The sequence below is a fragment of the Talpa occidentalis genome, unplaced genomic scaffold (assembly GCF_014898055.3).
Source record: "Talpa occidentalis isolate TD23 unplaced genomic scaffold, MPIMG_talOcc4v2.1 talOcc4.565, whole genome shotgun sequence".
NCBI lineage: Eukaryota > Metazoa > Chordata > Mammalia > Eulipotyphla > Talpidae > Talpa > Talpa occidentalis.
In genome coordinates this window covers 1-26,333 of record NW_023604934.1, presented here as the reverse complement: position 1 = coordinate 26,333, position 26,333 = coordinate 1, and the positions used below count along the sequence as shown (strand labels likewise).

The 26,333-nt window shown below is 50.9% G+C and overlaps 1 protein-coding gene across 1 annotated transcript; it reads left to right on the top strand.

Moving 5' to 3' along the window:
• Nucleotides 1–21,479, top strand: LOC129144671 (uncharacterized; the record flags this gene model as incomplete). Its single annotated transcript, XM_054687813.1, has 7 exons — nucleotides 1–34; nucleotides 842–964; nucleotides 2,799–2,876; nucleotides 13,053–13,121; nucleotides 16,973–17,143; nucleotides 19,144–19,314; nucleotides 21,309–21,479. Coding segments are annotated over exons 1-7 (817 nt in total), but the record flags the coding sequence as incomplete, so codon positions are not given.
• Between the last annotated feature and the right edge of the window lie 4,854 nt (nucleotides 21,480–26,333).

Here is a 26,333-nt window from a genome sequence, read left to right as displayed (position 1 = left end):
ATGGATGACCTAGAAGTTAAAATTTCTATGTTAAGTGAGTAGACAAATTGCCCTCACTCTTCTCTCCAACAACTTCTGCCCCTCAGGCCTGACCTCTGAACCCTCCTAGACCTTCTTCTAATAAGTGATTGGGGCCTCCTCTACCCAAGGGGGTATCCAGGACCAGAGAAGTCAGCTCTTACAGGATCCTTCATCTGCCAGTGCGTTCCCAGCACCCCATGTGGCTCACCTGCCCGGAGAGGTGCTCAGAGCCCAGAGAGGAGGAGACTGACATTCAGAGGGCCCTGGGAGGGACGGGATAGGTGTTCTGTCAGCTCCCGGGGAGACACTGCTTGGCCTCCTGGCTCTCCCCTTCCCTGCTCCGCCTTGGGGTCCCCACCTGTGACATGGGAGAGCAAGAGCCTGCGCTGGGACGGCGTGAGGGTTGAAGAGAGAACCCACGGTAAACACCAACCTTATCTGGGACCCAGGAAATGCACACCCTGTCCTGGATCTGTCTCCGCCTCCCCATGTGAGTGAGGACACCTCTCTCGCCTCAGGTCTCCCCTTGGCATGAAGAGCCTACACACACAACACACACCACACACACACACACATCATCACAACCACTCCTCCTCCACTACCCACCCACCAGCTGCTGGAGCAGCAGCAGCAGCAGCAACCCAGCAGGGCTCCTGTGCACTGAGCACCTCACCTGTGAGCTTCAAGAGGGACTTGCACTGCAGGCACACACAGAAGGTTAATAAAAGTTTTATTTACAAAAGAAAGGGAAAATGAAGACACGAATAACTCAGGGAGGAAAGAGAAGATAAACTCATGAATATGTCCTATGCTTCTGCAGATCTGGAATCCCAAGGACCTGCTGAGAGCTGGCGAAGAGCTAAGAGCCTTGAGGCCAAGAGAGCCACACGAGGCCCACCTGTCTGCTTTTGTACCAACCCTGGCAACTTGACTCCACCCTCAGGTCCAGGCAACCCCCCCTGTGGTGGTGATGGGTTTTGTCATTCCCAGTGTCTTGATGGCTTTGGTCTGGAGTGGGGGGTGGAGTCCACAAAGCCGTATGGAATTAGCTCAGGACATCTTTTCCCCTAATAGGGGATGTCTCCTGCGCTCTCTCGGAGACACAAGCCCTGGGAGACAGAGCCGCGAACCCAGAACCAGGTTCCTGGCAGGGAACCTGTACCCGCTGCTGCTTGGGGAGACCCCCACGGTTTCCCTCTTCTCTGCGCCTCACCATAGCTAACCTCTTGACTTTTTGCTCATAATCTTGCAGACCAGTGCGACAGGATCTCCCATTTTGTCTTTTTGATTTGCATTTATCTGGTGATTAGATGTGCTGAGGACATTTTCATGAAGGGAACTTGGTCATTTGCATGTCCACTTTTCCAAAATGTGTATTCACGTCTGTTACTGATTTTTAATGTGATTATTGAATTAGATTTTGTATACTTTCGGGCATGAACTCCTTATCTGGTATATAATTTGAAAATATTTTTTGCCCACTCCATGGGTGGCCTTCTCATTTTGTTGACCCAAAATCCCAGGAGCATCCTTATGATGTAATACACAAAAATATTTGGTTTGTGGCCTCAGCTGCTACAACCCTGGAATCTCAACAGTGCTCAGAAGGTCCTTTTATACTAAAGGATGACTGGCCTGGGCCTTAAGAAACATCCAGGGAAGCCTGGAGACCAGAAAGACAAAGGTTGCCTTCCAGGGAGAGGGGCTAAGAGTTTGAGGATGGGTCCTTTCCTCCTATAAGGCAGGAACTAGTCTTGTTCTGAAAGAACTTGGTATACAAATAAGGAAGTAAGGTTAACATTGAAATTTCTGAGCCTCTAGAGGGCTCTGAGACCTGGGACGCTGGTCACAAAGGACTCACCAGACAGGGGACTGCTGTCAGCTACAAGCAGTGACTGTCTGTTTTTCTCAGCATGGTTACATGGAATTGTGAACAAGGACTTAATCATTTTATCATAAGTCAGAGAAAGTAGAACAACCTTACCTTGCAGGTCAAGGCCAGGCAGGGAGGCTGCCACCCTGCGGAGGAGGCAGGTGGTAAGAAGAGGCACCTATATGGCCACAGGGGCCAGTGGAGGTGCTGCCCTGAGCCTGTGCAGAGCCTGCACTGATATGGTCCTTTTCTCTTTGGGAGGGGTCACTCCTCCTTGGAGTGGCCTGCTAGTTGCGGCTGTTGGGGAACAGGCAAAACCAGGAGCGGATCAGAGATTCCAGGACAGGGCCCAATCTCCATCTCTACCCTAGGGCCTGTGCTCCACTCCCCATAGCATCTGCTCCTGCCTGGGTCTCATGCCTTGTGATAAGGCCTGGTGCCTAAGGGTCTGGACCTAAGAGGCTGAGTTAATGATCATATTATTCCCCGAGACCCCTACCTCCTTGTGTGAGTCAGGGTTTAGTCTTGGGAGGCCTCCTTTCCCCTTTCACTATTCTTGTCCTCCATCACTCCCACCCCACCAGGGGTCCTGAATGATGCCCCCAATGCCCCGGACCCCAGGTGTCCTGACCTTGTGCTGTGTCTCCCTCTCCCCTGGGCTTCTCCTTACTATGTCTTTTCTACCACTCCCCTTTGCCTTCCTCCCCCACACCACCTACTAGCAGGTTCCCTGGGGTATGAAAAGCTGGTCTATCATTACCAGGAGAGGAATGACCCCAATGCAGTCTTGCCTTGGGAGATGGTGGGGTGGGGGCAAGGGTGACCACTTCCCTGCCTGCCTGATGTCCCTCACCTCCCAATCCCTCACCCCTACCTCACCGCCCCACCCCCCCACACACCACAGGGAGCTGCTATCCTCAACCTCAGCAACCTCAACTCCAGAGTGACTCATGGATGCACAACAACCTACCTTATGCGACTGGTGAGTAGACAAAGTGCCCTCTGCCTGTTGTCAATCTTCTGCTCCCCCCACCACCTCTGCCCCCTGGGGCCCCATCCCTGAACCCCCCTAGACCTTCTTCTAGTCAGTGACTGGGGCCCAGTCTATCCAAGGTGGGATCCGGGACCAGAGGAGGCAGCGCTTACAGGACCCTTCACCTGACAGGTGCATTCCCAACACCCCATGTGCCCTCACCTGCCCGGAAGGGGTGCTCTAAGCCCAGAGAGGAGGAGGCTGACATTCAGAGGGGCCCTGGGAGGGACTGGATAGGTGTCCTGTCAGCTCCCAGGGAGACACTACCTGGCCTCCTGGCTCTCCCCCTTCTCTGCTCCGCCTCGGGGTCCCCATCTGTGAAACGGGAGAGCAAGAGCCTGCCTCTGTGGATCGCTTGAGCTTTGAAGAGACCCCGCCGTGAACACGGTCCTGATCTGGGACCCAGGAAATGCACACCCTGTCCTGGGTCTGTCTCCACCTCCCCATGTGAGTGAGGACACCTCCCTGAGCCTCAGGTCTCCCCTTGGCATGAAGAGCCTCCACCCATCCCCCCCAACCCCTCTGGGGCTGCTGGAGCAGCAGCAGCAGCAGCAACCCAGCAGGGCTCCTGTGCACTGAGCACCTCACCTGTGAGCTTCAAGAGGGACTTGCACTGCAGGCACACACAGAAGGTTAATGAAAGGTTTATTTCCAAAAGAAAGGGAAAATGAAGATGTTATAGGACAGGGAGAGGGGCAGCCCAAACCCGCAAACCTGCCTATTCTAAATGGGTTCTGCCATCCGCCGCATCAACACAAAACATATGACACTTTAATGGGAAGGAACTTTAATAAAAACTAGAAAACAATACAGGTAAGGCAAAGAGTCTAGTTTCTAAATGAAGCACCCAAAGTTACCCATCCCCTCGTGGGTAAAACTTCATCCATATGGGGTCGGCCCAGAGCAAGGCCCAAAGCCTGCCACAAGTCTAAAACATCTTCCAGTGGGGACCCACAGAAAAGGGTCACAAACAACCGGACAAGCCCGGAAGGAAAAGAGCAAAATCAACATCAAGATAAAAGCTGCCATTGTCACCTCCCCACGGGTCTCACCCACATCTGTGTCACCCAGTCCACGACCAAAAGACAAGCGCAGTTTCTTCACGTGTCTCTAGGCTCCATGTGCCTCCTCCAGGTCTCCTTGCTCCATCCTGCTTCCTTCCTTCCTCAGTCTCTTCTGCAGCTTCTCCTCTTCCTGCTCAGCTCCACCCTCCCTTGGGTGGGGCAGGGAACCTCCCCTTTCCTGGGGACCACACTGTTGCAATCCCCCTTTTAATTTTATTCCACCATATATACAGGGGAAAAAGAGGCAGATAAACTCATGAATGTGTCTTACCCTTCTGCTGGCCTGGAATCCCAAGGGCAGGCTGAGAGCTGGCCAAGAGCCAAGAGCCTTGAGGCCTAGAGAGCCCCCAAAGGCCCACCTGTCTGCTTTTGTACCAACCTGGCAGCTTGACTCCATCCTCAGGTCCGGGAGCCCTCCCTGTGGTGGTGATGGGATTTGTCATTTCCAGTGTCTTGTTGGCTTTGGTCTGGAGTGGAGGCAGAGTCCACAAAGCCTGTATGGAATTAGCTCAGGACATCCTTTCCCCCTAACAGGGGTGTCTCCTGCGCTCTCTTGGAGACACAAACCCTGGGAGACAGAGCCACGGAACCCAGAACCACGTTCCTGGGCAGGGATGTCTCCTGCACCCGCTGCTGCTTGGGGAAACCCCCACCAGTTTTTCTTCTCCCTGGGGCTACTGCTGCTGGGGTTGCTCCACCATCCCAGAACAGAGGGGGAGAGGGGTATACAGGGGAGGCTGGGGGAGAGGGGGTTGTGGTGGTGGGAGGCTCTTCAATCCACAGGAAGACCTGAGGCTCAGAGAGCTCTGAGGACTCCCATAGGGAGACAGAGACAGACCCAGGACAGGGTGTACATTTCCTGGGTGCCAGATCAGGACGTTTGTCCAGCAGTGTCTGTCTGGGTATGCTTTTCCCGTGAGCGCCAGGAGAGTTGGGGAGGGGCCTTTAATGCTTCATGGTGTCTCCTGGGCTCTGTTGGAGACACAAGCTCTGGGAGACAGAGCCATGGAACCCAGAACCACGTTCCTGGGTAGGGATGTCTCCTGCACTGGCTGCTGCTTAGGGAGATCCCCGCCCAGTTCCCTCCTCCCCGAGGCTCACCATTGCTTACCTCTTGACTTTGGTCGTAATATTTCAGGGGAGTATGACAGGGTCTCCCATTTTTGCCTTTAAATTTGCATTTACTTGATGATAAGTGATACTGAGGACGTTTTCGTTAACTTGTTCATCTGCATATCTGCTTTTCAAAAATGTCTGTTCGAGTCTGTTATTGATTATTAATTGGATTGCGGATTTTTATTCTTTATACGTTTTGGACATGAACTCCTTACCTGATATATAATTTGCAAATATTTTTGCCCACCCCTTAGGTGGTCTGCTCTTTTTTTTGACCCAAAATCCCAGGAGCCTCCTTTTGATGTAATACATAAAAATATTTGGTTTGTGACCTCAGCTGCTACAACCCTGGGAATCTCAGGAGTGCTCAGAGGGTCCTTTTATACTACAGGATGACTGGGCTGGGCCCTAGGAAACTTCAGGGGAAGCTTGGCGACCAGAAAGACAAAGGTTGCCTTCCAAGGGGAGGGTCTAAGAGTTTGAGGATGGGTCCTTTCCGCATGTAAGGCAGAAACCAGTCTCCTTCTGGAAGAACTTGTTACACAAATAAGGAAGTAAGTTAACATTCAAATACAAATTAGGAATAAAATCATCCAACATTAAATTGAGAGTAGAATGCAGCCAATAGTCAAGAGACTCCTCAGTGAGAGGGTGTGTCCTATTGTCTATGACACAGTAGATTGTGTCCCTGGGGAGGACTAGGCCTGCAGGCTGCCCTAAGACAGGTGGCTTGGGTTTTTTTTTTTTTTTTTTTTTTGCTAAATCTTTGTGGATAACACCGTACTTTGCCCTAGAGACTATTTCTAGATCTTGGAAGATGATAATGTGGGTGTGTTTATTCTTGTCAAAGAAGACAGAGGCCGGAATTTCATAGACTCAAGTATATTTAACAAGAGGTTGCAGCTACTTTTTTCTTGTTTTTCGTTTTTTTTTTTTTTAAGATTTATTTATTTATTTATACAAGCACTTGGTACAGTCAGAAGCGCGGGAGGGCGAGAGAATTCACCAGAGTCAGAGCGGGGAGCAGAGCAGGCAGACTGACAAAGTATAGTGCTGAGGGGAGCAGCGGGTGGCAGGAGAGGTCTCTGCGCCATGTGGGAACCTCACCCGGTGGCCGGGGATCAAACCAGCGCTGCAGAGGCTATGGGCAGCTTTGCAACCCAGTGCTCAACCGCTGCACCACCAGGGAGGCCCTCAGGGCACAGTTTTATCTAAGGTTTCCAGGGAGAGGGGCTGAGAATAGGCTCCTACTAATGCCAAGGATTTGATCATCCTGCCCACGTAATGAAACCTAACAATAAAAAGCCTTTTCAGGCTGGAGATCCCTTGTTGGTGAAACAAGGAAGTTCCGGTATGGGTGCACCTGGACAGGGCTCATAATCTCCTGCACTCCCCAAGCTTCACCCTAGGCTGCATCCCTTGGTGGGTCCTGAGCCAAAAACCTGTATCCTAAACCACTAAGGAGACTGCTCCTGAGGCCTGAGAGTCAGTCTAGGAAACTATTCAAATACGAATGGATTTGTGGTGTTGTGAGGACTTTGGAATTTATCTGCAGGATGAACAAACAGGGTGGATAATCAGGGCACATCACTGGCAACTGCCATCTGAAGTGGGGAGTGGTCCTGTGTACAGAACTAAGCCCTTGAACCCCTGGGTCCTGTGCTGAGTCTGGGGAGTTCATGTCAGTATTGAACTGAGTTGTAGGACACCCAGCTGGTGCCCCAGAGAGCTGGTGTCAGGAGGTAAAAACCCAATCCCCTCTTCCAGAATAAATTCTCTACACATGGAGAGGTAGGATCCCCCGTGGAAGCTCAAATACATGACATCATCCCTTCTATAGGGCAGCACTTCCAGCTCCTGGTGAATCTGTCAGAATATCCTCCAGTGTTTATTGTCCATTACAAATAGAAGCAATCACTATATAAAATATTTAAAGCTATCTATGAGCTTTTGCTGAATTTGAACCTCTTGGCTTACCTAAGATGGCCCGTTTGACAGGTGAGCAAAGTGAGGCTCAGGGCAGTGAAACAGCCAGCCAAGGAGTCAGTATCCAAGCAAATGTTGAGCTACAGCTCCTCAGGCCTGGCTTCCTGCAGCTCAGGTCAAGGCAGGCACCTCCAGAAATGATTACCCAACAAAAAGTTCAGCAGGAGTCATTCTTGTACCCGGTGTCCCCAGCTCTACTTCACATGGAATGTTGAGATTGGCTGAGTGCTGAGCTGTCCACAAAGCATACCCGGCCTGGAAAATACACAGCTCAGTGCCCCTCATACATGGCAGGATTTTTGCAATGGGGCTCAGGAAACCCTGAAATCCAGTAATAGCTGGAATAATGCTCCCTGGGACAGCTGTAGTTTCTTCTGAGATCTGTATCACACCCCGTATCCACCTCCCTGAAAGCCCACACCCCAGCTTTACATGACGGCTAGAGTCGGGAGCACCCCTCTGAAAATGCCTATACCTGTATGCTCCAGGGCTCCTTGCCCAGCACCGTGAGCACCTCGATTGCACACAGCTGGCCTGCCTGTGGAGGTGGCTTATGTGGTTGCCCTGCTCTGAATCTTTGGCCTTATCATGACTTCCCTGACCCTGGCCACATGCCAGTGTGCTTTCCTCTGGGTGACCTCCACTCTGGCTGTTTGAGGCCTGTCCTTCTGAGTTGATGTCCCAGAGTCGGGCGAGGACTGAGAAGATTTGGGGTGGACACTCTGAGCTTGACCCTCTGAAACCCCCACCTTTTTGGGCCTCCCCGGTGGCGCAGCGGTTGAGCACTGGGTTGCGAAGCTGCCCGCAGCCTCTGTGGCGCCGGTTCGATCCCCGGCTGCTCCCCGGCCACCAGAGGAGGGTCCCACATGGCGCGCAGACCTCTCCTGCCGCCCGCTGCTCCCCTCAGCAGTGTACTTCGGTCCTTCTGCCTGCTCTGCTCCCCGCTCTGGCTCTGGTGAGTTCTCTCACCCTCCCGCGCTTCTGACTGTACCCAGTGCATGTATAAACAAAACAAACAAACAAATAAATAAATAAATAAAGCATGCCTCTATAAAAAAAAAAAAAAAAAAAAAGAAACCCCCACCTTTTGTCAGCATCAAGCTCAAGGCTGGGACTCCAGAGTGCAGGTCCAGGAGAGGGAAGACTTAGAGGACACAGATCAGTGGGTGTCACCCCACCCCCCTCTCCCTCCTGATGTATTTTTGTAGAGTAAGGGGTCCTTTTTTGTTACAGGGCAGGGAGAGGGGTACCCCAGTCCCCGTAAACCTGTCTGCTCTAAATAGGTTCTGCCATCCACCACATCAACACAAAACATATGAGGCTTTAATGGGAAGGAACTTTCATACAATCAGGAAACAATAAGGAAAGGCAAAGAATAGAGTTTCTAAATCAAGTAGCCAGAGTTACCCGTCCCCTCATGGGTAAAAGTCCATCCAAATGGGATTGGCCCAGAACAAGGCCCCTAAGCCTGCCACAGGTCTAAAACATCTTTCAGTGGGGATCCACAGAAAAGAATCAGAAACAACCGGACATGTCTGGAGGGAAAAGAGCAAAATCAAAATCAAGACAAAAACCGCCATTGTCACCTCCCCACGGGTCTCTCTCCCAAATCTGTGTCATCCAGTCCACAACCAAAAGGCAAGTATAGTTTCTTCACATGTCTCTCGGCTCCATGTGTCTCCTCCAGGTCTCCTTCTGGCTCTCCATCCTGCTTCCTTCCTTCCTCAGTCTCCTCTGCAACTTCTTCTCTCTCTGCTCAGCTCCACCTTCCTTTTGGGTGGGAAGGAAAAAGGAACCTCCTCCTTTGCTTAGGACCACCGTGTTAAAGGTTCACTTTAGGAATGGTTTCACAGGAGCTTACCATTCAGCAGCACGCGGCGAGTTTCCTGGCCAATTTCTCCATGAGAGAGAAATGTTAGACATAATTAAAGAACAGGTTTATTAGGGAAAGGGAGAGAAGGGTAAAAGACACTTACATAGACACCAGCGGGCAGGAAGAGCTGCCCTGAAAGGGACAGGTGCACAATGAAAGAGGCCTGCATGGTTGCAGGCAGGAGACCTTGAGGACAGGGCCTCCGCTGAGGGAGGATAGTGAAGAGAACTCCCTGCAGGTAGAGGTCAAGGCCAGGCAGGTAGGCTGCCGCAGAGAAGAGAGGTGGTAAGAAGGGGCAGCTATGTAACTGTATCAATATGATGGCATGGATAGAGGTTACCCTGCAGGCCTTGTGCCTGGAAGGATTTTAGGAGACAACCCAAGGGGGAGTCAGAGGAGGGTTTTGAATTGGAATTTCCCATTGGACATGTGGGTTGACCAGGCCAAAAGGCAAGGGAAGAGAAATGTGCCAGGAGCAGGCGCCTGAGGTGTCCCCCAGTGAGACTGCCCTGGAATGTGTTGCACGGGGAGATAGAGGTGCATCCCCATCTATTACCCATGGAAAGGGATTAACGTGTTCCACCGGGTGAAAGACGTGTCCCTCTGGTTTACTTGGGGGAAAAGGAACGTGAGTCTGGAGATGAATCAGGCATCCCTGAGACAAACACCAAACCACAGTGGGCGAGATCAAAATGTGGGTGCGGAGACGCGGATCCCGCCAAGTCATGGCCCTGGCCTGGTCTTTTCCGTGAGAGCAAGAAAGGATCCGAAGGAGAGCCAGGCCAGTGTCTGACAGGCAGGAACTTTATTGCGCTCCCGGGCGAGGTTTGCCTACCTCCATGGGGGTCACAGAAGTTGCACCCGTTGGGGGATAAGGGTAAGTTTTTATCAGGCTGGGTCTGGCTTTGGCAGGAATTGAGAATGCAGAGCCGAAGTCGTTTTTTTTTTTGTTTTTTTTTTTTTTTTTTCGGAAAATTGTGTTTCAGGGATGCTTATCAGACCCAATGCAAACTGGCTAACTCCCAGAATGGGGGTGGCAACAGTTTCAAGTTCCCCTTTCCTGCCCCAACCTTGCCCCAGCCCTTTTCTTACATCCCCTGTCCAAAGGGCAGAGGAGTGTCCCAGAGGCCACTCACCCAATTGGTCATGGATGTGGTTGTTGGCACCAGCAAGGGTCTTCCGTGACCAGAGCCCCAAAGTATAGAGAAAGAAGGTGAGAAAAGGAGATAGAGTCTCCACATCTGAGGATGGGGCCCATGGCCCTGCTCCTCTCTGGGGTTTCACCACGGAATGGAAAGGTTCAGAGTTGAAAGGAAACGATGAGCAGTGGATCTGCAGTAAAAGAGGTTTTATTAGAGCAGAAAAGCAGTGGCTGCTATGGTTGCCGGGCGAAACTCTGTCAGGACAAGATGTTGATGTCGTTTTTTGGAGTTAAGGGTGTGGAGTTGTTACCAAATGCTGGAATCAGTTTCCATCAGCCAATAAAAGGAAACAGAGTTTCAGGAAAAGGAAAGTGATTTAATTTGTCGACAAATCACTCATCTTTGAAAGACAACCTTCCGGCTCTTTGGCAGAGTGCAGGGGTATTTAACCGAGGGGGAGATGGGCGAGTGTCTGCGAAGGGGTCAGCTTTGAGACAGGTGGATGTCAGCTCATTTTTCTTTTTCTTTTTCTTTTTTTTAGCGCCAAATGTAAATTTTTTTTTAAAGATTTATTTCTTTATGCACGCAAGTACTGGGGTACAGGCCAGAGGTGCGGGGAGTGAGAACATCCACCAGAGACAGAGCAGGGAAAAGAACAGGCAGACTGACCAAAAATACACTGCTGAGGGGGGCAGCAGGCAAGACAGGAGAGGTCTGCTGTGCCATGTGGGTAGCTCCCTGGCTGGCCAGGGATCGAACTCGTGTTACAGAGGGTGCAGATAGCTTCACAGTGTTGTGCTTAACCCCTAGCTCCACCAAGGAGGCCCAAATGTAAATATTCAAACAAGTACAGTGTACTATAAAAGCAATGATGTGCTAACAACACTTTTAAAAATTATTTTAATGAATTCTCTTTTTTTCCCTCCACCAAACCACCCATGTCCATACAACTTTTGCCTCCTACCCCCACCTCTTCCACCCATTCCTTTATTCTCTCTGGTAACCATGATCTTCTCCTTGCAAAGCTCAAATTTTTATTTCTTCTTTTGTTTGCATCAAATTGTTTTTTGGGTATTTATATTCCACAGATGAGAGAATCCATCTTTCACTGTCTTTTGACTAATTCACTCAACATAGTCACCTTAAGGTCCATCCATTTTGTCCTAAATGTCACTGTTTCATCCTTTCATAGCTGTGTAATATTCCATTGAATATATATTCCACAGTTTCTCCATACATTCATCTGTTCCTGCTATAAGTGAGACCATCCAGTATTTTTTTTTCTTTCTGGCTTATTTCGCTGAACATGATCCCTTGCAACTCCATCCACGTTGCTGAAAATGGCATGAGTTTATCTTTTTGATTGTTGAGTAATATTCCATTGTGTATATGTACCATATCCCTTGATCCAGTCATCATTTTTCTTCTTAAGGGAAGGGGGAAGGGGTCAGCAGGAGGGCGCCAGCTTACTTCAACACCCTCTTTCTTGAAATGCAGGAGGACTTGTTACCTAAAGACAAACCTGTCAATCAAGGGGGAAATTGCAAGAAATGGGGAAAAGACAAACTTGTTAATGCCTCTCTAAGAGACCAGTCATTTGTAACTGTATCATGTTCACAGCAGTATCTCAGACTGGCCCATTTGCGCTCCATAGCTTTTTGGGGCCCTTATGGGCTCCCCAGCTGTGGGGTCACACAAACACACCTGGTTGGAGGACCAGATCATTCACTCACACCTCCACACCAGAGGTTGCAACAACTCCCTCCCTCTTTAGGGAGTTCCCTGCCTGGGAGACCCTAAATCTCTTGAAAGGTGATCAGTCTCTCCTCTTACCCCTACGGGGTAGCCTGAGTTGGTACAGGGTACCGGGACCATACCTTGTCTGACGTCGGTGCCAGGTCCTGGTCTCATTCAGCACTTTTAAGTCTGGCCTGGACAAGGTTGCGGGTCTGGGTAAAAGCAACCAAGTCGGAGACCCCCAGAGTTCCCAGCAGAGCCCGATTTCCCCTTCTTTAGTTCCTCTCACCACCTCCACCAGCCCTCCTCCTAGGCCCAAGTGGCATCAAAGGGCGAAGTGCCTGGTTTTCCTGAACAACCCACTAATTTGTTGCGGAAGCTGACAGGAAAAAACAAACTGTACTCTAGGGCAGGTGAGTTGGGAAATTTATATTTTCTCACATGTGGACGCAGACACAGGAAAACACTCCTAAATAAAAGTCTGGGCCTTGAGCTAACGCAGAGATTCCTTTTTATTTTTTTTTTAAAAGATTTATTTTTATTTATTTATACAAGCACTGGGTACAGTCAGAAGCGCGGGAGGGCGAGAGAATTCACCAGAGCCAGAGCGGGGAGCAGAGCAGGCAGAAGGACCGAAGTACACTGCTGAGGGGAGCAGCGGGCGGCAGGAGAGGTCTGCGCGCCATGCGGGACCCTCCTCCGGTGGCCGGGGAGCAGCCGGGGATCGAACCGGCGCTGCAGAGGCCGCAGGCAGCTTCGCAACCCAGCGCTCAACCACTGCGCCACCGGGGAGGCCCAGAGATTCCTTTTTATACACAATTGTCTCAACATTTGTTACACAGGAAGAGTGACAGATTGGTTTAAAAGGGGCAAAACCATTTGGTGGGAGGCAAGGCCATTTCACCCTAAAAAGCAGAGTATAGGAAGTGGGTGAGAGGGATGCCACCACCCAGAGATTATTCAAAGAAACCCAGCCTGTCTTCCTCTCTCTCTCCTTTCCTTCTGGAATGCAGCTTTGTCTGGAGAGGGGTGTAGAGACCTGGCCATGGATCCTTCACAGGGAAGATTTGCAAGTGTGCAAACTTGCTCATTGCACCTACACTGGAATGCTAATTACACCTGGATTGAAATGATTATCTGATGGGGACTGTTACTACAACGATTTGCTTAGTGTTTTTGTTTTTTTTTTTTTTTCCTCCATCAAAAGAAAAGAAGAAAAAAGATGAAAAGAAGGGACGTAACTATCTGAAAACATTGGAAAGGTCAGGCCTAGTTGGTAAGTTCCTGTTTAAGTGAGTAGACAAAGTGCACTCTGCCTAATGTCAATCTTCTGCTCTCCCTACCACCTAGCACCTTTGGGCCCCACCCCAGAATCCTCCTAAGCATTCTTCAGGTTAGTGACTTAGGCCCAGTCTATGCAATGGGGAATCCGGACCACAGGACTCAGTTCTTACAGAACTCTTCATCTGCCAGGTCATTCCCAGCACCCCATGTGACCTCACCTGCCCGGGAGGGGTGCTCAGAGCCCAGAGAGGACAAGGCTGACATTCAGAAGGGCTCTGGGAGGGAGGGGGTAGGTGTCCCGTCCAGCTCCCAAAAGGACACTAGCCTGGCCTCCTGGCTCTACCCCTTTCCTGCTCCACCTCAGGGTCCCCATCTGTGACATGGGAGAGCAAATGCCTGCACTGTGGACACTGTGGATGAGAGAACCCACGGTAAACACTGGGCACAGATCTAACACCCAGCAGGTGCTCAGGACACAGGAGTCCAGATGCTGCTGCTGCTGCTGTTGTTGCTGCTACTGTTGCTCTAGCAGCCCTGGGGGGTGGAGGCTCTTCATGCCATGGGGAGACCTGAGGCTCAGAGTGGGTAGAGACTCACACCAGGAGGCAGAGACAAACCCAGGACAGGGTGTGTATTTCCTGGGCCCAGATCATAAGTTTGTCCAGCAGTGTCTGTCTGGGCTGGTTTTCCCATGAGCAACAGGAGGTGTTGGGGGAGGGGCCAGCAATGACTTCCGGGATGTCCCCTGCGCTGTCTTGGAGACACAAACACTAGGAGACAGAGCCATGGAACCCAGAACCACATTCCTGGGCAGGGAGGTCTCCTGCACCAGCTGCTGCTTGGGGAGACCCCCACCACGATCCCTCCTCCGTGCTGCTCACCACTGCTTACCTCTTGACCTTTGTTCATAATCTTGCAGACAAGTGTGAAAGGGGCTCCCATTTTGCTTTTTAATTTGCATTTATCTGATAATTAGAGATAATGAGCACCTTTTCCTGTACTTGGTCATTTGCATATCTGCTTGTCGAAAATGTGTATTCGAGTCTGTTACTGATTTTTAATGAGATTATTGAGTTAGATTTTATATACATTTTGGACATGAACTCCTTATCTTGCATATAATTGGAAAATATTTTTGCCCACTCCATGGGTGGCCTTCTCATTTTGTTGACCCAAAGCCTGAGGAGCCCCCTGATGATGTGATACACAAAACATTGGATTTGGGTTCTCGGCCACTAAAATCCCCAGAACCGCTGGCATGCTTAGAGGGTCCTTTGAAGCTAACCGGTGACTGGGCTGGGCCCTAGGAAACTACAGGGCAAGCCTGGTGACAAGAAAGACGTAGGTTGGCTTCAGCCAGAGGGGCTATGAGTTTGAGGATGGGTCCTTTCCATATATAAGGCAGAAACCAGTCTCCTCTGGAAGAACTCGGTATACAAATAAGGAAGTAAGGTTAAATTCAAACTCAAATCAGGAATAATCCCATCCAACGTTAAATGAGAGTCCAGTGCAGCCAGAAGCCAAAAGAGACTCCTCAGTGAGAGGGTGTGTCCTGTTGTCGATGATATAGTAGACTGTGTCCCTGGGGAGGACTAGGCCTACAGGCTGCCTTAAGACAAGTGGGTTGGGGTGTTGTTTTTCTGTTTCTTTGTTTGTTTGCTAAATCTACATTGAGATGACTGTACTTTGTACTAGACTATTATTGGACCCCTGAAGATAGGAGCCTGGTTGTGTTTATTACTTCAAAGTTGACAGGGGTGAGAGGTGAGGGGTGGGGGAAGGGGGAGGGTTACAAGCTTTCCTTGGTAGAAGGACATCAAGTAATCATATTTTCCTCACTTGACACTTAGGGGAGGTTAGAAAAAGAAGAGCGGAGGGAATTGGATAGACTGGAGGTTATTTAACAAAAGGTTGTAGCTATTGCTGCTCAGTGCATGGTTTGATCCAAGGCTTCCATGGAGAGGGGCTGAGATTTGCATCGCCACTAAAGCCAAGGATTTCGTCAGTTCTGGCTACAATGTAACCTAAATGTAGAAAGGGTTTTCGGGCTGGAGTGTCCTTGTTGGGGAAACAGGGAGGTGCTGGAAGGACCGCACATGGACAGGGCTCAGGAGTTCTTGCATCTCCCACCCCTCAGCCTGTGCTACACCTTTTGCGGATTCTGAACCAAACACCTGTGTCCTAAGCCAGTAAGGAGACTGTTCCTGAGGCCTGAGAGTCAGTCTAGGAAACTATCAACCCTGAAAGCATTTGTGGGGCTGCGAGTACTTTGGAATTTGAATGTAGGATGAACAAACAGGGTGGATAATCAGGGCACCTCATTGGCAACTGCCATCTGAGGTGGGGAGCGGTCCTGCAGTACAGGATGAAGCCCTGTTGAAATCCTAGGTCTTATGCTGAGTCTGGGGAGTTCATGTCAGTGTTGACCTGAGTTATAGGACACCCAGCAGGTGTCCCAGAGAGCTGGTGTCAGGAGATAAAAACCCAAACCCCTCTTCCAGAATAAATTCTCTACACATGAAGAGGAAGTGTTCCCCATGGAGGCTCTAATTCCTGACACATCCCTCCTTTATGGAAACCCTTTCAGCTCCTGGTCAATCTGACTCTCAGAATGTCCTGCAGTGCGTATTGTCCATTAAAAATAGAAGTAATCATGCAAAATGTTTAAAGGTTTCTATGAGCTTTTACTGAATTTTTACCTCTTGGCTTACCGGAGATAACCTGTTCGGCAGGTGAGCAAAGGGAAGCTCAGGGCAATGAATCAGCCACCCAAAGAATCTGTGTCCAAGCAAGTCTGAGCTAAAGCTACTCAGGCCTGGCTTCCTCCAGCCCAGGTCAAGCCAGACACCTCCAGCAATATTCCCCAACAGGCAAGGGTCTGCGGGTATCACTCTTCTACCTGGGGTCCCCAGCTCTGATTCAGGAGGAATGTTGAGATTGGCTGAGTGCTGAGCTGCCTGCAAAGCCCACCATGTCTGGAACACACACAGCTCAGTGCCCCTCATACATGGCAGGATTTGCAATGGGGCTCGGGAACCCTAAAATCTAGGAGTGGCTGAAACAATGCTCCCTGGGACTTCTGTCCTTTCCTTCTGAGAGCTGCATTGCACCCCAAACCTACCTCCCAGGAAAGCCCACACTTTCCATGCAGATTAGGGGCAGGGCATCCCTCTGAAGGTGCCTGCACCTGTGTGATCCCTGCTCAGCATGGTGAGCACCCTGATTCCACTCCCTGACCTGTGCGTGGAGGTGGCTGATGGGGGTGCCTGACCAAGTCTTTGCCCTTAGCAGGCCTGCCCTGTCCCCTCCACTCTCAGCCACACCCCTGCGTGCTTTCCACTGGTTGACTACCACTCTGGCTGCCTGAGGCCTGTTCTTCTCAGTTGGTGTCCCAGGGCCAGGTGAGGTCTGAGGAGACCTGTGGGAGGATGCCCTGCATTCAAACACCTGAAACCCCCACCTCTTGTCAGCATCAAGCTCAAGGCTGGGACCCCAGAGTTCAGGAGAGGGAAGACTCAAAGGACACAGATCAGTGGGTGTCACTCCCATCCCTCACCCTGCCTTCCCATCAGGCATCCTGAATGTGACCCCCCTCTTCCCAGACCCCAGATCTCCTGACCTTGTCCAGTGTCTCACACTCCCCTGGGCTCCTCCTTCCTAGGGCTTTTCTACCACTCCCCCTCTCCCTCCTTCCCCAGCACCACCTGCTGGCAGGTTCTGGGGTGTGAAAAGCTGGCTCTTAGTGAGTGCTGGGTAGGAGCTTAGCAGGAGGGGAATGGGGTCAAGGGGTGCACTGTTCCCTGCCTGCCTGATCTTGCTCCCCTCCACCCCCTCCTCTCCCAGTGAGAACCCAACAAGAAGCTAAGCAAATAACGAAGAATGAGCCACAAAAGAGTGATGAAGACTTCGATTCTGGTCACCGGCCTCCAAGACACAATTCTCAGATGAAGGGTCGAAAGAAGTTACAGTGGCAATGGTTGGCTAATGCCCCAAAAGCTATGGTGCCTAAATCAAGTGAGTAGACAAAGTGCCCTCTGCCTGTTGTCCTCTTCTGCTCTCCCACCACCTCTCCCCCTTGGGCCCACCCTGAACCCTTCTAAACCTTCTTATAGTCACTGACAGGGGCCCCTCTATCCAAGGGAGGTTCCCAGACCAGAGGAGGCAGCTCTTACAGGACTCCTCATCTGCCAACTGCATTCCCAGCACGCCATGTGCCCTCACCTGCCCGGGAGGGGTGCTCAGAGCCAGAGGAGGAGGCTGACATTCAGAAAGGCCCTGGAAGGGAGGGGTTGCATTTCGCGCCCAGCTCCCAAGCAGACACTGCCTGGGCTCCTGGCTCTACCGCTTCGATGCTCCACCTCAGGGTCCCCATCTGTGAAATGGGACAGCAAGAGCCTGCCTCTGTGGACTTTGTGAGGGTGACAGAGAGAATCCAGGGTAAACACTCCACACAGATGTAACACCTAGTAGGTGCTCAGTACACAGGAGCACAGCTGCTACTGCTGTGTTGCTGTTGTTACTCCCAGCAGCCCCAGGAGGTGGAGGTCTTCATGCCACAAGGGAGAGCTGAGGCTCAGTGCTCAGGGATGCAGGAAGAGAACCAGGACAGGGTTGTCCATTTCCTGGGTCCCTGATCAGGAGGTTTGTCCAGCAGTGTCTGTCTGGGGGTCCTTTTCCCAGGAGAGGTTGGGGAGGAGCCTACATGGCTTCTGAGGTGTCCCCTGCATTCTCTTGGGGACACAAGCCCTGGGAGACAGAGCCATGGAACCCAGATCCACGTTCCTGGGCAGGGATGTTCCTGCACTAGCTGTTGCTTTGAGAGATCCCCACCCGTTTCCTCTTCCCTGCTGGCTCAGCATTGCTTACCTCTTGACTTGTGTTCATAATCTCGCAGACAAGGTGACATGGTCTCTCATTTTGCCTTTTGATTTGCATTTACCTGATGATTAGTGATACTGAGCACCCTTTCGTGATCTTGATCATTTGCATACCTGCTTTTTGAAAATGTCTATTCAATTTATTGATTTTTAGTTGGATTTTTTATTTATAGTCTTTATACATTTTGGACAGGAACTCCTTTCTGGTATATAATTTGCAAATATCTTTACCCACCCCAAGAGTGGCCTTCCCATTATGGACCCAAAATCCCAGGAGCCCCCTTATGATGTAATAGACAAATCCTTGGTTTGTGACCTCAGCCACTAAAACCCTGGGAATCTCAGAGTGCTGAGAGGGTGTTTTAATGCTAAAGGATGACTGGGCTGGGCCCAAGAAAGTATAGGGCAAGCCTGGTGACCAGAAAGACAAAGGTTGGCTTCCAGGGAGAGGGGCAAAGAGTTTGAGGATGGGTCCTTTCCTCATGTAAGACAGAACCCAGTCTCCTTCTGGAAGAACTCAGTATACAAACAAGGAAGTGAGGTTAACATTCAAATTCCAATCAGGACTAACATCACCCATATTAAAATGAGAGTCCAATGCAGCCAAAAGCCAAAAGAGATTCCTCAGTGAGAGGGTGTGTCCTTCTGTCATTGATACAGTAGATTGTGTCCCTGGGGAGGATAGGCCTGCAGGCTGCCTTAAGACAGGTGTCTGGGTTGTTGTTTTGTTGTTCGCTATTTGATTTGACCACCTAGCAGCATCAAGCTCAAGGCTAGGACCACAGTTTCCAGGTCCAGGAGAGGGAAGACTCAGAGGACACAGATCAGTGGGTGTCACCCCCATCCCTCACCCTGCCTTCCCATCAGGCATCCTGAATGAGACCCCCCCTCCCCCAGACTCCAGATCTCCTGACCTTGTCCAGTGTCTCACACTCCCCTGGGCTCCTCCTTCCTAGGGCTTTTCTACCACTCCCCCTCTCCCTCCTTCCCCACACCACCTGCTGGCAGGTTCTGGGGTGTGAAAAGCTGGCTCTTAGTGAGTGCTGGGTAGGAGCTTAGCAGGAGGGGAATGGGGTCAAGGGGTGCACTGTTCCCTGCCTGCCTGATCTTGCTCCCCTCCACCCCCTCCTCTCCCAGTGAGAACCCAACAAGAAGCTAAGCAAATAACGAAGAATGAGCCACAAAAGAGTGATGAAGACTTCGATTCTGGTCACCGGCCTCCAAGACACAATTCTCAGATGAAGGGTCGAAAGAAGTTACAGTGGCAATGGTTGGCTAATGCCCCAAAAGCTATGGTGCCTAAATCAAGTGAGTAGACAAAGTGCCCTCTGCCTGTTGTCCTCTTCTGCTCTCCCACCACCTCTCCCCCTTGGGCCCACCCTGAACCCTTCTAAACCTTCTTATAGTCACTGACAGGGGCCCCTCTATCCAAGGGAGGTTCCCAGACCAGAGGAGGCAGCTCTTACAGGACTCCTCATCTGCCAACTGCATTCCCAGCACGCCATGTGCCCTCACCTGCCCGGGAGGGGTGCTCAGAGCCAGAGGAGGAGGCTGACATTCAGAAAGGCCCTGGAAGGGAGGGGTTGCATTTCGCGCCCAGCTCCCAAGCAGACACTGCCTGGGCTCCTGGCTCTACCGCTTCGATGCTCCACCTCAGGGTCCCCATCTGTGAAATGGGACAGCAAGAGCCTGCCTCTGTGGACTTTGTGAGGGTGACAGAGAGAATCCAGGGTAAACACTCCACACAGATGTAACACCTAGTAGGTGCTCAGTACACAGGAGCACAGCTGCTACTGCTGTGTTGCTGTTGTTACTCCCAGCAGCCCCAGGAGGTGGAGGTCTTCATGCCACAAGGGAGAGCTGAGTCAGTGCTCAGGATGCAGGAGAGAACCAGGACAGGGTTGTCCATTTCCTGGGTCCCTGATCAGGAGGTTTGTCCAGCAGTGTCTGTCTGGGGGTCCTTTTCCCAGGAGAGGTTGGGGAGGAGCCTACATGGCTTCTGAGGTGTCCCCTGCATCTCTTGGGGACACAAGCCCTGGGAGACAGAGCCATGGAACCCAGATCCACGTTCCTGGCAGGGATGTCTCCTGCACTAGCTGTTGCTTTGAGAGATCCCCACCCGTTCCCTCTTCCCTGCTGGCTCAGCATTGCTTACCTCTTGACTTGTGTTCATAATCTCGCAGACAAGGGTGACATGGTCTCTCATTTTGCCTTTTGATTTGCATTTACCTGATGATTAGTGATACTGAGCACCCTTTCGTGATCTTGATCGTTTGCATACCTGCTTTTTGAAAATGTCTATTCAATTTATTGATTTTTAGTTGGATTTTTGATTTATAGTCTTTATACATTTTGGACAGGAACTCCTTTCTGGTATATAATTTGAAAATATCTTTACCCACCCCAAGAGTGGCCTTCCCATTATGGACCCAAAATCCCAGGAGCCCCCTTATGATGTAATAGACAAATCCTTGGTTTGTGACCTCAGCCACTAAAAACCCTGGGAATCTCAGAGTGCTGAGGAGGGTGCTTTAATGCTAAAGGATGACTGGGCTGGGCCCAAGAAAGTACAGGGCAAGCCTGGTGACCAGAAAGACAAAGGTTGGCTTCCAGGGAGAGGGGCAAAGAGTTTGAGGATGGGTCCTTTCCTCATGTAAGACAGAACCCAGTCTCCTTCTGGAAGAACTCAGTATACAAACAGGTAGTGAGGTTAACATTCAAATTCCAATCAGGACTAACATCACCCATATTAAAATGAGAGTCCAGTGCAGCAAAGCCAAAAGAGATTTCTCAGTGAGAGGGTGTGTCCTTCTGTCATTGATACAGTAGATGTGTCCCTGGGGAGGATAGGCCTGCAGGCTGCCCTTAAGACAGGTGTCTGGGTTGTTGTTTGTTGTTCGCTAATTTGATTTGACCACCTAGCAGCATCAAGCTCAAGGCTAGGACCACGTTTCCAGGTCCAGGAGAGGGAAGACTCAGAGGACACAGATCAGTGGGTGTCACCCCCATCCCTCACCCTGCCTTCCCATCAGGCATCCTGAATGTGACCCCCCTCTTCCCAGAACCCAGATCTCCTGACCTTGTCCAGTGTCTCACACTCCCCTGGGCTCCTCCTTCCTAGGGCTTTTCTACCACTCCCCTCTCCCTCCTTCCCCAGCACCACCTGCTGGCAGGTTCTGGGGTGTGAAAAGCTGGCTCTTAGTGAGTGCTGGGTAGGAGCTTAGCAGGAGGGGAATGGGGTCAAGGGGTGCACTGTTCCCTGCCTGCCTGATCTTGCTCCCCTCCACCCCCTCCTCTCCCAGTGAGAACCCAACAAGAAGCTAAGCAAATAACGAAGAATGAGCCACAAAAGAGTGATGAAGACTTCGATTCTGGTCACCGGCCTCCAAGACACAATTCTCAGATGAAGGGTCGAAAGAAGTTACAGTGGCAATGGTTGGCTAATGCCCCAAAAGCTATGGTGCCTAAATCAAGTGAGTAGACAAAGTGCCCTCTGCCTGTTGTCCTCTTCTGCTCTCCCACCACCTCTCCCCTTGGGCCCACCCTGAACCCTTCTAAACCTTCTTATAGTCACTGACAGGGGCCCCTCTATCCAAGGGAGGTTCCCAGACCAGAGGAGGCAGCTCTTACAGGACTCCTCATCTGCCAACTGCATTCCCAGCACGCCATGTGCCCTCACCTGCCCGGGAGGGGTGCTCAGAGCCAGAGGAGGAGGCTGACATTCAGAAAGGCCCTGGAAGGGAGGGTTTGCATTTCGCGCCCAGCTCCCAAGCAGACACTGCCTGGGCTCCTGGCTCTACCGCTTCGATGCTCCACCTCAGGGTCCCCATCTGTGAAATGGGACAGCAAGAGCCTGCCTCTGTGGACTTTGTGAGGGTGACAGAGAGAATCCAGGGTAAACACTCCACACAGATGTAACACCTAGTAGGTGCTCAGTACACAGGAGCACAGCTGCTACTGCTGTGTTGCTGTTGTTACTCCCAGCAGCCCCAGGAGGTGGAGGTCTTCATGCCACAAGGGAGAGCTGAGGCTCAGTGCTCAGGATGCAGGAAGAGAACCAGGACAGGGTTGTCTATTTCCTGGGTCCCTGATCAGGACGTTTGTCCAGCAGTGTCTGTCTGGGGGTCCTTTTCCCAGGAGAGGTTGGGGAGGAGCCTACATGGCTTCTGAGGTGTCCCCTGCATTCTCTTGGGACACAAGCCCTGGGAGACAGAGCCATGGAACCCAGATCCACGTTCCTGGGCAGGGATGTCTCCTGCACTAGCTGTTGCTTTGAGAGATCCCCACCCGTTCCCTCTTCCCTGCTGGCTCAGCATTGCTTACCTCTTGACTTTTGGTCATAATCTCGCAGACAAGGGTGACATGGTCTCTCATTTTGCCTTTTAATTTGCATTTACCTGATAATTAGTGATACTGAGCACCCTTTCGTGATCTTGATCGTTTGCATACCTGCTTTTGAAAATGTCTATCCAATTTATTGATTTTAGTTGGATTTTTGATTTATATTTCTTATATATTTTGGACAGGAACTCCTGTCTGGTATATAATTTCCAAGTATCTTTACCCACCCCAAGGGTGGCCTTCCCATTTGTGGACCCAAAATCCCAGGAGCCCCCTTATGATAATGGACAAATCCTTGGTTTGTGACCTCAGCCACTAAAACCCTGGGAATCTCAGGAGTGTGAGGCGGGTGCTTTAATGCTAAAGGATGACTGGGCTGGGCCCAAGAAGTACAGGCGCGAGCCTGGTGACCAGAAAGACAAAGGTTGGCTTCCAGGGAGAGGGGCAAAGAGTTTGAGGATGGGTCCTTTCCTCATGTAAGACAGAACCCAGTCTCCTTCTGGAAGAACTCAATATACAAACAAGGTAGTGAGGTTAACATTCAAATTCAAATTAGGACTAACATCACCCATATTAAAATGAGAGTCCAATGGAGCCAAAGCCAAAAGAGACTCCTCAGTGAGAGGGTATGTCCTGTTAATGATATAGAAGTTTGTGTCCCTGAGGAGACTAGGCCTGCAGGCTGCCTTAAGAAAGGTGACCTGGGTATTGTTTTTTTGTTCCTGTGTTTGCTTTATTGCTCAGTATTTATTGAGATGTTGTACATTGCACTACAGACATTGCTGAATCTCAGTAGATGATATTGTGGGTTTATTTATTTATGTTACAGTTGAGAGGAGTTTAAAGCATATTTTGGTAGAAAGGACACCAAGTATTGATATTTTCTTCACTGCACAAGTAGGCAAGGGTGGAAAAAGAAGAGAAGGAGGGAATTGGATAGATGGAGTATATATAAATAAAGGTTGCAGATATTGCTGTTCAGTTTCCTGCACCTCCGTGTTTCACCAACAAGGAAACACCAGCCTGAAAATGCTTTCTAATTTTAAAGTACCATGGCACAGGAAGGATTGATGAAATCCTTAGCTTAATAAGAGTCTAAATCAGCCCCACACCCTGGAAGTCTAAGATAAAACTATTCCAGCCACTTGGATTTCATGGGTCCCGAGCCCTGTTCCATTTGAAGGGTGAGCAAAGTGAGGCTCGGGGCAACGAAATAGCCAACCAAGGAATCTGTTTCCAAGCTGGTCTGAGCTGCAGCTCCTCAGGCCTGTATCCTCCAGCTGAGGTCAAACCAGACAGCTCTAGCAAGGATTCCCCAACAGGCAAGTGTCAGCAGGTGTCACTCTTGCACCTGGTGTCCCCAGCTCTGCTTCCTGAGGGAATGTTCAGTTTGGCTGAGTGCTGAGCTGCCTGCAAAGCCCACCAGGCCTGGAACACACACAGCTCAGTGCCCCTCATACATGGCAGGATTTGCAATGAGGATCAAAAAACCTTGAAATTCAGGAGTGGCTGAAACAATGCTCCCCGGGACTGCTGTCATTTCCTTCTGAGAGCTGCAATGCACCCCAAACCTACCTCACTGGAAAGCCTACTCTACATGGAGGTTAGGGCGGGGACACCTCTGAAGTACCTGCACCTGTTTGATCCCTGCCTAGCATGGTGAGATCCCTGATTCCACTACCTGGCCTCTCTGCGGAGGTGGCTGATGGTGTGCCCTGCTCTGAATCTTTGCTCTTAGCAGACCTGCCTGACCCCTCCGCTCCCCTGGCCACACCCCAGTGTGCTTTCCTCTGGGTGACTTCCTGCTCTGGCTGCTTGAGGCCTGCCTGTTCTTCTTACTTGGTGCCCAGGGCCAGGCCAGGTCTGAGGAGACCTGGGGGTGACATCCTGTCAGCATCAATCTCAAGGCTGGGACCCCAGAGTCCAGGTCCAGGAGAGGGAAGACTCAGAGGACACAGATCAGTGGGTGTCACCCCACCCTCCCTCACCCTCCTGATGTATTTTGTAGAGCACGGGGGCACTTGGGTTCACTCTGGGAAAGGTCTCACTAGGCTTACTGGTCAGTGGCATGCAGCGAATTTCCTGGCCAGTTTCTCCATGAGGCAGAGACATCACTATATTTAAAGAACAGGTTTATTAGTGAAAGGGACAGAAAGACACTTCTGTGAAAGACACTTGCATAGACACCAGTGGGCAGGAAGAGTTGCCCTGAAAGGGACAGGTTTGCTGAGAGGCCTGCATGGGCCCAAGGCAGGTGACCTTGGGGAGAACGGCCTCTGTGAGGGAGGTCAGTGAAGCAAAGTCCTGGCAGGTGCAGATAAAGGCCAGGCAGGGAGGCTGCCAGAAGCCAAAAGAGACTCCTCAGTGAGAGGGTGTGTCCTGTTGTCATTGATCTAGTAGACTGTGTCCCTGGGGAGGACTAGGTCTGCAGGCTGCCTTAAGACAAGGGGTTGGGGTGTTGTTTTTTGATTGTTTGTTTGCTAAATCCATATTGAGATGACTGTTTTGTACTTGACTGTTGCTGGACCCCTGAAGAAAGGAGCATGGTTGTGTTTATCTCTTCAAAGTTGACAGGGGTGGGGGGATGAGGTGGAGGGGGGAGGAGAAGGGTTACAAGCTTTCCTTGGTAGAAGGACATCAAGTCCTCATATTTTCCTCACTTGACATTAGGGGAGGCTAGAAAAAGAAGAGCGGAGGGAATTGGATAGACTCGAGGCTATTTAACAGAAGGTTGTAGCTATGCTGCTCAGTGCATGGTTTGATCCAAGGCTTCCAGGGAGAGGGGCTGAGATTCGCCTCCCCACTAAAGCCAAGGATTTCATCAGTTCTGCCTACGCAATGTAACCTAAATATAGACGGGGTTTTCAGGCTGGAGTCTCCCTGTTGGGGAAACACGGAGGTGCTGGGAGGACCGCACATGGACAGGGCTCAGGAGCCCCTGCACCTCCCACCCCTCAGCCTGTGCTGCATCCTTTTGCGGGTCCTGAGCCAAACACCTGTATCCTAAACCAGTATGGAGACTGTTCCTGAGGCCTGAGAGTCAGTCTGGGAACTCTCAACCCTGAAGTATTTGTGGGTTGTGAGGACTTTGGAATTTGAATGTAAGATGAACAAACATGGTGGATAATCAGGGCATCTCAGTGGCAACTGCCATCTGAGGTGGGGAGCGGTCCTGCAGTACAGGATGAATCACTGTGGAAACCCTGGGTCTTGTGCTGAGTCTGGGGAGTTCATGTCAGTGTTGACCTGAGTTGTGGGACACCCAGCTGGTTCCCAGAGACCTGGTGTCAGGAGGTAAAATCCCAAACCCCTCTTCCAGAATAAATTCTCTACACATGGAGAGGAAGCGTTCCCCATGGAGGCTCAAATTCCTGACACATCCCTCCTTTAGGGGAGTCCTTTCAGCTCCTGGTGAATATGACTGTCGGAATGTCCTGCAATGCATATTGTCCATTAGAAATAGACGTAATCATGTAAAATGCTTAAAGCTTTCTATGAGCTTTTGCTGAATTTTTTACCTTTTGGCTCACCTAAGATGACCTGTTTGGCATGTGACCAAAGGGAGGCTCAGGGCAATGAATCAGCCACCCAAGGAATCCGTGTCAAAGTGAGTTTGAGCTGCAGCTCCTCAGGCCTGGCTTCCTCCAGCCCAGGTCAAGCCAGACACCTCCAGCAAGGATCCCCAATAGGCAAGGGTGGGCATGTGTCACTCTTGCACCTTGTGTCCCCAGCTCTGCTTCAGGAGGGAATGTTGAGATTGGCTGAGTGCTGAGCTGCCTGCAAAGCCCACCATGTCTGGAACACCACACAGCTCAGTGCCCCTCATGCATGGCAGGATTTGCAACGGTGCTCGGGAACCTTGAAATCCAGGAGTGCTGAAACAATGATCCCTGGGACTGTTGTCGTTTCCTCTGAGAGCTTCATTGCACCCCAAACCTACCTCCCTGGAAAGCCACACATCCATGCAGGTTAAGGGCAGGGCGCCC